Source organism: Epinephelus moara, chromosome 12, assembly GCF_006386435.1.
Source record: "Epinephelus moara isolate mb chromosome 12, YSFRI_EMoa_1.0, whole genome shotgun sequence".
NCBI lineage: Eukaryota > Metazoa > Chordata > Actinopteri > Perciformes > Serranidae > Epinephelus > Epinephelus moara.
The window spans coordinates 25191895-25202805 of NC_065517.1; the positions used below are offsets into that span (position 1 = coordinate 25191895).

Sequence of the window (10911 nt, forward strand, 5' to 3'; positions counted from 1 at the left end):
TGTGTCTGTGACCCCTGTTCAACCCACAATCGGTGGGATTCGCCTTTCGTTTCTGCTGCTGGTTGAAATCTCCAGCCTGCTCGCTGAATGATTTAAGCCTATTTTGCTCGCTCAAAACTATTTTTAGTCGCAAATGCGCGTGCCGTGACGGGCGGATCGCCACACTGCTGACATTTTACTCCGCCCGTCACGGCACGCTGTTTGATTGCGTTATCAAAACACGCCACTATTATTCGGCCTTGCTTTGAACTTATTCCACCGAATACCGAATGTGTGTTTTTTTGCAATATTCGGCCGAATATATTCGGTTACCGAATATTCGGTGCATCCCTAGTAAATGTGTTGCCATTGTGAAGTGCTGTAGACATTCTAAGCTACAATTGCACTCTTTCATTTGTATGTACAATACCAATCAAATTCCAACATCTACTGCTGAGCTCCAATTTCTGTTTCAACACTTCAAAATGATTCACATTCAGTAGTCCAGTCAGAGATCAGCGAGGTTCTCCTGTGACTGCAGACGAAGCTTGGAGGGGAGCAGTCACTGAGTGAATCAGAAGGAAGATTAATGATGGAGATATGTCACAGTCAATCTGTGCCACGACCAAAAGCTGCACAGGGCCGTTGCCAGTCACAGCAGCTACTGCAAAGCCTCTGTGCTTCTGAACGTGTGTGTACAAAGTCTTCTCTGCAAACATGTGTGCACCACTGTCCGCCTGCATGTGCAAACGTTTGCCCTCCTGTGTATGTCAGTACGCATACAGTATTTGCGTGTGCACATCCACTAACATTTGTATTTGTCATCGACCATCATATAGCTGTGTGTGTGTTACGTCTGCCACCTCCGAATGTCAATCCTGAAATAATAACTCTGTGTGTGTGCGTGCCCCAATCGTATGTGTGAGTCCTATGATGTCCTGTGCCTGCCGATGAGATAATCTGGCAGAGCATGGAGTGACAATTTGATCAATTGCTGGCTCACAGGGAGTCTCTGAGTTATAGTGCTGCCATCTCTCCTGGCCACCACCAGTAAAGAGCCGTCTCTCCGCAGAGATGAGCCGCCACATTGTTACACACACAGCTGCAGACCACCCAGCAAACAGACACACACACACACACACACACACACACACACACACGAACACATACAAATGACTCTAGTTCGATGGAGGTAAACTGCCAAAATCATCCCATAAGGCCCCTGCAGCATGGTTTCTGTCAGGTAGTGACAGAATGTCTCATTACATAGGGCTCTAGAAGAACTGGTAATTTCCACCCACATTATGCCCGCCTTTAACACACAAACTGAACCCAGTAGAGTATAAATTTCAATTATCAAGGGTGGCGACTTTTCTCTATTAAAAAAAACTCCACATGCTAAATGGATTCTGTCCGAATACTGGAAGGCTGGTTATTAAAAGAACTGGAAACAAGTTCTGGGTATTATTTGAAATCTTTTGACACTATTGCCGTACAATTTTACTGTAGTTTGAGGAATTAATATGTTTTTATTTCCAATCATTCATTCATTTTCTGTAACTGCTTATCCTGTTGGGGGTCCAGACTGCACTGGGCGAAAGGTGGGGTACAGCCTGGACAGGTCACCAGACTATCACAGGGCTGACACATAGAGACAGACAACCATTCGCACTCACATTCACACCTACGGGCAATTTACCTGGAGAAAACCCACGCTGACACAGGGAGAACATGCAAACTCTGCACAGAAGGGCTCCCCCATCTTATGGTACGAACACCCCAACCCTGGGTTCTTGCCATGAGGCGACAATGCTAACCAATGCACCACCATGCCGCCAGTGATGCCAAACTTCTCAATGCATTACTGTAGTTTTAACACAAGCAGCCACACAAGCACTTTGCCTGAATATAATGTTTTTCTGATTTCCCATTTTAGAACAGGAAATATCAGACCAGAAAATAAGAGTAAGAGTTTTTGATACTTAATTCTCACGTTAGCTGGTACTCAAAAACAACTGATTTTCCATTGAAAACCCTAAAGGTTACTGATGGTGTTTATAACTTCACTGAATTTTTACTTTGAAGCTGTGGCAAAGACTTTTCTTTCTTTTTATGATTGTATTGCAGCAAGTGTCTTTCCACAGATATCAGCTGTACACTTCAGTTAATGTAATATCTCTTTCTAAAGGCTGATGTTAGCTCTGATGAAAGTTCATAATCTCATTATATTATATGGTTGATAAGCAGATACAACTTTGTTGTCCGCTGTCACTGGCTTTACGACACCAATGCTGTGTGTCAACAATCTGCAGCTGATGTTATTCAACCGTTCAATCATTAAAGCAACAGTTCACCCCGAATTGAAAAACTCATCAGCAATGACTCTTGTCACTCAAGATAATCTACAGACCTTGTTGTGAGCAGTTTCATGTAGGAACTATTTTATTTCTGCCAAAATACACTCGGCAACTGTATCACTGCGCAGAAGGAAATGTGCATCTACTCATGGACAACATGCTCGTGCTGGTGACAACATGAGATACAAACATTAATGGCGTCCTCCTCAACTGAGCTGTAACGTTAGCTAGCTCAGTGGTGCTACGTGAGCTAGCTGCAGATGCATGCTTCTTTCTGTGCAGTGTTACAGTTGGCGGGTGTAGTTTGGTAGAAAGGAAATAGTTCCAACATGAAACTGCTCAAAACAAAGTCTGTGGATTATCTTCAGTGACCAGCTCATGATTTCTGGAAAGACACATTGCTGTTGAGTTTTTCAAATGTATTTTTTGGCACTTTGAGCACCACAAGTCGAGTGCCATCTAGTTCCATTATATTGGAGAGAGGGCAAACATCTCTACGGCCGATATCTCCAACACTCTGCAACTTACACCAAAGAAATCTAGATTGATAAATTGCACTACAGGTAAGAGGAAAAACATGTATTGTTGATTTTGGGGTGAACTGTCCCTTTAAACTACTGGCCAAAAGGTCGTATGTTGGGTTCAATAAATACAGTGATAAGTGACATCGGTGCGACACATTTAGTTAAGTTTGGTCAAGATACATGGACATACAGAAGAAGGAAACAAGGACGGTCCCTTTTCTTTTTGCAGTTCTGCCTCTTTTCACAAAACACTTTGTCTCAACACCTAAACCAAAGGAGCTTTTATAACTCAGCATTTTTCGAACACAGCCTCTCTCCTTCTTTTCCAAATTACACTGCTAATCCGATGGATAGCTAATATGCGTCGACTGCTTGCACAGCAAAACCTGTTTTCCAAATGCTCACGACTTCTTTTTGCTGCTGAGAAATTGCACCGAAAACAATTGAGAGCAGTGTGTGCACTTGGGCATATCTGTCTCAGTGCATTACCACACACAGATCAATAAGGATTCTATTCTTGGCCATTAGATCTCCAAGCAGGGGATAGCCTGCCTCTCTCACTCTTTCCTATCTATTCCCTCTCCCTGCTCTATCGGCCTGTCCTCTCCGTTGGCTCTCCCGCCAACCTCTTTCTCCGCTCCCCTCCTCCAGTCAACACCAAAGGGACATTGTCATCTTCCCAGCTGGACAGTGGAAGCAGCAGCAGAGTCAGCGGCGAGCATCAAACACGGGACAGTTTTAGGGGGGAATCACAGAAGTGATTGGCTTTATGGCTAGAGGGATCAGCCGTCTCCTCTTGCACGCACGCAGACATGTACGCACATATTCGCTCTCACGCGTGCACACATCCACACACACCTCCTGCTCCTGCTGTAATTCTCAGTCCTCTGCCACGCTGCCAGGCTGAGGCCCTTGATCTGCCACTTCCTGTAATCCTCCATGGGAGAAGGGGTGCAGCCAAATGTCCTGGCAGGCCAGCCAGGCAAACAAACACACACACACACAAAGATGAATGGACACAAGTGGCCGCGAGTCGCCACTAACTGCAAAAATAATGACCTCTAGGACACAGTTGTGAATCAGCGCAGGAGTCCTAGGAGGTCTCTCACAAGACATGCAACCTGATAAAACTTTAAGTACATTAAAGAAAAACCCCACGAGCTGCAGCATAGCAACGCATAAAAAAAAATATGAATGGTGAAGTCTCCATTATGCCCCTTCATCTGTGCCACGCTGGTATCATTGTCATCAGATAAAAAGACAGGGCTGACTAAACAGCAAATGACAGGGGAAGAGAACCAGAACCAAAGAATAGATGGATGACTCCCAATTCACCTTCCCCTGACTCTGATAAGACTCTATCTGATCCACATCACTCAAACACAAGAGATTTCTCTGTTCATTCAATTTCAAAGTGACCAGTTTCAGCCAGAAGGAACCATCTGACAAGATCATTTCACCCAAACTCTGGATAGTCTGAAGCAGAATGCGTTTTGATCTCAAACCTGATTGGTTACAGAATTCTTTTACACCACGAGTACAGCTTTTTTTTGCCTTACTAAATTTACCCAGTGTGGAGCTCACAGGAGTAATGTACCAACCAGCAAGACATAAGCCCCATTAAGCTTATTCACCAGTTCCTGCATCAGCCCCGACAAAGTACTTTTAACAGAGGAGGGATTTCATCTCCTATTTTCTAATACATGTGTACCACTGACAGAAACCACAGATTTCTTCATCCAAAGTACAACAGCTGCTGAATCTGAAAATCTTTAGGAACATTCGGTCATCCAGAAAGAGATGTGCATCATTATCTCTTCTGTCCTCCTCAGTGTGTTTTTAAAGGAATACTCCACCCCCAAAATGACGAAAGAAAACTTTCCTTCACGTGCCTTTGTTGAACGAAGAATCCAAAAACTGAGAAAATTAGCAAATCGCCCAAACTATATCAAAACATCTGTTTACAAACTCTCACAAAACTCGTGCAGTGTAATCCAAGTCTCATTTATCAAGTCATATGCTCAGTTCTTCCCAAACAGACAGCCCCTTCTGACGAACTGAACTAAAAGGGAAACTCCATTGACGAAAACAGTAATTTTAGCCTGCTGAACACGGGAGCTGCTGGTCGACCACTGCCTCGATCAGTTAGCTTTTTTGTGTTATCATGTGACTTTAGTGAATCTGAACTAACCCTTTAAAACACTTAAGTCACACAATAGCACAAACAAACTAAACAATAAGGCAGTGGTCGACCAGCAGCTCCTGTGTTCAGCGAGGTAAAATTGCTGTTTTTGTCAATGAGTCTGGCTTTGAAGAGAGCATCGCTAAGTTTCACTCTTCTGATCAGTTCCCCATCGGAAAGGGCTGTCTGTTTGCAAGCACGAGTCAATTCATCGAAAATTTTCTCCGTTTTTGGATTCTTCCTTCACAGTGGAGGCATGAGAGAAAATCAAGGTTTTCTTCACAAATTCAATGTATTACCCTGTGAGTAAATTATATACAAATGATCATTTGGAGGGTGAAGTGCTCCTTTAAGAGAAGAAAACATTGCCTCCTCCACATGGACTGAACACTGTCGTCTTTTTAGAATTCTGGAAAACATGGCTGTGCAGAGTCTGTGCTCACTCGCCTCTGTCTGCGAGCTTCTCTGTTTATATCCTCACCTCTCCCAGTGCAGGTGAAAGAGACTGAGTCACAGCCATAACTGCCAGCAGGTGGGAACGAGGGACAGTCAGGCGGACAGCTCTTCATCACGCCGTAATGAGCTGGCAAAGGTTGTCGGACAGGCATGAGAACACATGGAGGACCTGTAAAAGCAGCCTGACACAGGCGAGCTCGCGGGCGTTCTCCGCAGCTATACGACTCCCCGCGGTGCCGTTTCATCACAAGCTGTTGTCCCTGTTTGTGTAAACGTCCTCATATTGCAAGGAAGCCGACACGAGCTACTTCAACCACTTACTTCTGCAGCTCAATTGCGGCACATACTTCAATGTGTGGCTAAATGTGGACTTTTCAGTGGCATTTCTTGTGATTTAAAAAGTGCGAGCGAGTGTGCAAGAGTGTGGCGATGTCAGTAAGAGCAGCTAAAATGGGGGAATTCAAGGGCTGCTGGATTTAGCTTGTTCTTGCTCTACGGTTTAAGCATTATCTTATCATGCAACAACATCTGGAGCTTGGAGTTGTTACCAAAAACTCTTCAGCATGCTCTAAAAATACCCTGAGACCCCAGCGATGTACATCAACATCTGACTATGGCAGCTCAGACATCTGTTCACTTACCTGCTGCTGCCTCCCAGGGATGCAGGGACCCGAAGGAGCTGCCACAGGCCACAGTCACCTATAACAATGACACGTGAAAGGATACAATCTGAGAGCTCCACTCTGGGTACCGATGGCCAGTATCTTCTGCACAGGGTCGAAAGCCATGGACGACGGCTGGTAGGGGAAGCCATGACGGACAGTCTGAGAGATGTGCAGAAAGAGGGAAAAAAAAGAGAATGTGTTATCAATTTGAATTTCACAGCAGGGGTGTTGTTTTGTCAAAGGATATCACACACATGATTTCGGTAAACAAATAGTCCAGATGGATGCAGCGAGTGTTATGAAACAGAAATGTAAAGCCTGAAATTGCGCAGACAAGAGAAAACGAAGCAGAGGAACAAACGCTCTTTCTATGCACGGTTACTCTGTTCTTCGTGATAGCTGATATTTGGCTTCGCTATTTAGGATCCTTTTATAATCATGGGCCTATTTTGAGATTTCTTCTCTCCCATTTCACTCTTTTTTATCTCGTTTTCCTTCTCTCGCTGCCTCCCACATGGAGTCGTGATTACATTGAAGTCTGGGAATGAAAAACGTGGAAAAACACACCAATGAGGAGCATTTCATTATGATTTCTTGCAGGGCCTCCTATTGTAGGGCACTGTATTGTGAGGTGTTTCTGTTTTTCTGTCCACCCTCTGTATGCTTGTGTGTTTGCATGTGTGTGACTGTTGCTTTATGGCATCAGTCAGCCGGTGGTGGGCTGTTGGATTTGTTTGCTTTAGCGGCAGAAGGCTAAAGCACGTTACATAAGAAGCACTCAGTGCAGCAGAGACACCTGCCTTCTCCGCAGAGGAACATATTACAGAGAGTTTCTGTCCAGACAGACAGTGGAGGTGCAGCAGGGAGGATGGAGCCTTGTTCAAAGAGACTTCCATCAGATGCCTGGCTGCTGATAGACATATTTAGGCTACAGCGTCAATCAAAACCTGCAATCTCTGAGCTAGTCTTCCCAAACACAATATCCCCTGAGCCCTTTGGGTGTGTTGACTTGACTCAAGATGATGTTTTCTAGTTATTACTTCAGGCACTCTAACTTATTACTTCTGGCAACTTTTCAGATGATTGCAGTTTTAGAAAGTTTATGTGCGCTAGGCCTTGGATTTCTGCAGCTTATGTCAGTGTTTGGGTGGCTGTTGGTGTCTCTAAAACAGACAGTGTTTACTTCCAGAGGCACGCTGCCATGTAAAATAAGCCGAGGCCTATCAATGACAATGCACTGTGGCAGAGCTAAAGGTTGTTATCGGAATTGTTTCCCATAAAAGAAAAACTGCACATGCCAATATGTTAGAAAGTTATCAAAACCTACAAATACCTATTGATAACTTTACAGTTAAAGGTCCAGCATGTAAAAATTTGGTGGCATCTCCCAGTGAAGTCACATAACTGAAACTTTTCCTGTGTGCCAAGCCTGTTGGAGAACTACAATGGCCGATGCGAAAACCTGTTTGTTCGTGTTATAGCGGGAATTTACTGAATCCGAACTAGCCCCTTTAAATGGCAAAGTCACCCAATAACACAAACTAACTGATCAAGGCAGCTGTAGACCAGCAACTCCAGTGTTCAGCGAGGTAAAATTACAGTTTTTATCAATGGAGTCTGGTCTGAAGAGAGCAGAGATAAGTGCAGCTAAAGGGCTGTCTGTTTGGGAAGTACTAAGGATTTGACTGGATACATGTGACTTGGATTTCAGTGCACGAGTTTGAGAGTTTGTAAACTGATGTTTTTTTATGTAGTTTTGTTGTCACTAAAGGTGGATCCCTATGACTTCAATTCGTCAAGACTTTTCTCTGTTTTTGGATTCTTCGTTCACAACGGAAGCATGCGAGAAAAACAAACGTTCTCTCCACAAATTCAACGTAACACCAGGGTGGGTAACTGACATACAGATGGCCATTTGGGGGAGTTGAGTTAGGAGCAGAAAACACACTCGCGAAAATGCAAATGGCCCTATCTAGAGTGAGGGATTCGTCCGTTTTAGGCTGCTGTAGAAACAACATGGTGGACACTATGGAAGGGGACCCGCTCCATATGCTGATATAAACGGCTCATTCTAAAGGCAACGCAAACACACTGATTTTTAATTTTAGGTGATTATAAATGGTTGAAAATAGATTGTTTGTTTTTTTTTAAAGATATTTTTAGGGCTTCTCAGCCTTTAATCGACAGGGCAAATGTTAGCATGAAAGGGGGAAAGAGATGGGAGCTGACATGCGGGCACTGGCTCTACCAGGTGAGCTTAGTTCTGAATATTATATACCATTTCTGCCAATAGATGCCCTTAAATCCTTCAAAATGGACCCTAAAAAAACCTTAAGAAGAATCCAGGAAGAGTTGTGACTGTGCTGGTGGGGAAATCAATGGCAAGCACACAGTGATACCTATAAAAAAAAAAACAGCTACACCAAACCGTTTGGGACACACATGGGGAAAGCCTGATATAACATTATATGTAGCATATACTGCAGTGTGTCAGCTGCATGAGTGTTTATTAACCCCATTCATTGTTGTGTGGCCGATTCAAACAGAAGAGGGCAAGCCATTTTTTTCTTTCAAACAAGCCCCCACTCCAGGCGCCATCAGTCCCCAATGGATCAATGATCTGGGGGTAAAGTGTGTGTGTGTGCGTGAGGGAGACAGAGAGCAAGAGAGAGGAGTGTGAGAGGTGTGCGCGTGAGAGAGAGAGAGAGAGGAGGGGGAAGAAGAGGATGGAGAGATACTGGAAGGAAAAGACAACGCAAAAGAGGATGACACACACACACACACACACACACACACACACACACACACACACACACACACATTAACCAGAAAGCACCGTTTTGCTAATCCAAACCCAGCAGATTATGCAAGAGAGGATCAGTTTGGCCCAACCCTCGATGTGACAGTTCATGCCAAGCACACATACAGCAAATGATGGTATTTCACAGAGGATAAAACACACATTACCATAACTGGGATATCTAGCTGGTTTGTGAAATTACAGGACAGATGCACAGAGGAACTTAGTCATGATTATTGTCCTGTCGCCAGAGCGCATTCGCCATACAGTATGCGCATTGTTAGGTATGTTACAGGCTGTCCACCATGGCTTCAGAGCGCTTTAATGACTCTCTTTCGTAATGGGATTCTTTGCAAATGTTAAATAAACCTTCACCCAGCAGGTGTAGTTTAGAATAAGACTACAGAGAAAATGCTTTGCCCGTTAATTAATGTGTGGAGCTCCCTTGCACCTGCTGTATCCTGAGATGGGATACGCGCACTGTGAGTAATAATAATTAAAAGATACATGCGACAGGGTGAGTAATAAAATCATCAGGCTCGCCCACCTTGCAGAGCTGGAAATGCTCGGACTGGAGGGTCTCCTGGATCAGATGGTTCTCCTGTGGCCCCACTTGGACAGACGGGGTGGAGGAGGACACCTCTTTCAAGCCGTCCAGCACCTTCCTGATGTTGAACTTCTTCATTTTCAGACTGCAGAGCACAGAATTGAGATCACCCGCACAAGATAAAGGGGGATAGCCACTTTCTCTCTCTCATGCACACACGCACACACACGCGCGCGCTCTCTCTCTGTCTCTCCTCTTGTAAATCTCACATTTTTAGTGCTTGGTTTTTAGCGCAGTCTCCATGCTGGAAGGGCTCTGGCGCGCCACCGCACAGGTTTCGGTTCTTGACGTGTAGGATTTGGGGGGAGACGGGCTGCTGGGATGTTGGTGCGTCGGTGCAATTTGCTCGGAGTCCGTGCTGTGTGCCCCCACTGCGTCTCGGTGGCTCCGCTCCTTCTCCTCGGCTTCCCTCCCCTCCCCTCTCGGCTGTGTGCGCCGCTCAGCCAAGGCGGAAACGCAGCGCCGCGGTGGTGTCGGTGCTGCTGCTGCTGCTGCTGCTGACGCTCTTGCGCATGTCTGACAGAGCACAGGCTTCAACACAAATCCCGCCACCTTGCCAGCCCCCTTTCTCTCTCTCCTCCTTTCATCTGCCCCCAGCGACAACGCCCCCCTCCCCTCCCCTCCCTCCTCCTCCTCCTCCTCCTCCTCTTCCTCTCGCACGCACACACATAGTAGGTTTTGCTCCACTGCACCTGGTGATGTTGGGATGCTGCGGCGTTGTGAGTGTCCGTGGAGACAGACGAGCAGACAGGCGGGGGCTCAGTCCCATTCTTTCCACTACATCCACTCCGCCTCTGCTTGTGTGCTTGCGTGGAAGGATCGCCATATTAAAGGCCATCCCAAACCATAGTGGAGAGTTGGCTATATAAGCCTTGCTGTGCTGCACTGGGGAGTTGGAAAAGGGAGAAGAAAATGTGGTGCCATTAAAATAAAACAGGCATGCATTTTTAAAAACCCCACCACACATGCTGAATAATAAAGCACGCTGGTTTGGTTTTATTGTATGGTGGTGCTATGTATTTGCAGGGAAACAGCAGCATAGAGCAGCCCAACAGCTGAGCAAGCAATGCATCTATCAGTATCCATGGTGACGGCTGTTTCCTGCTAATGGCGGAGTCCCACAGTTCACCTGTTATTTATACCCTCCCTCTTAATATGGAGAACCCTCCACAGCTGCAAGTGTGACTTCATGCGGCAGTAACACTCCATAGTGAAGAGCGACTGAGGAGGGAAGGGTTTGGGAAAGGCCCCTGTGTCTGCCAACCAGGTGACATTAGGTGTTCCCCCTGACATCAAATATCAAAGGAGGATGTGTTGTTTTAAAACCGCGCTGCTGTCCCT

General features: G+C 45.5%; 1 protein-coding gene across 3 annotated transcripts in view; it reads right to left on the minus strand.

The window, feature by feature from the left end:
• stxbp5a (syntaxin binding protein 5a (tomosyn)) overlaps positions 1-10112 on the minus strand; it is a 159793-nt gene extending 149681 nt beyond the window's left edge. Inside the window, exons 1-3 of one of the 3 annotated variants that reach the window (XM_050058767.1) lie at positions 9780-10112; positions 9511-9655; positions 6225-6322 (exon numbers count right to left, since the gene is read on the minus strand). In XM_050058767.1, coding sequence (XP_049914724.1) covers positions 6225-6322; positions 9511-9648 — 236 coding nt within the window. In that variant the 5' untranslated portion in view covers positions 9649-9655; positions 9780-10112. Of the gene's footprint in view, positions 1-6224; positions 6323-9510 lie in introns of all 3 variants that reach the window. The other 2 variants (XM_050058769.1, XM_050058770.1) reach the window with 2 other exon arrangements.
• Between the last annotated feature and the right edge of the window lie 799 nt (positions 10113-10911).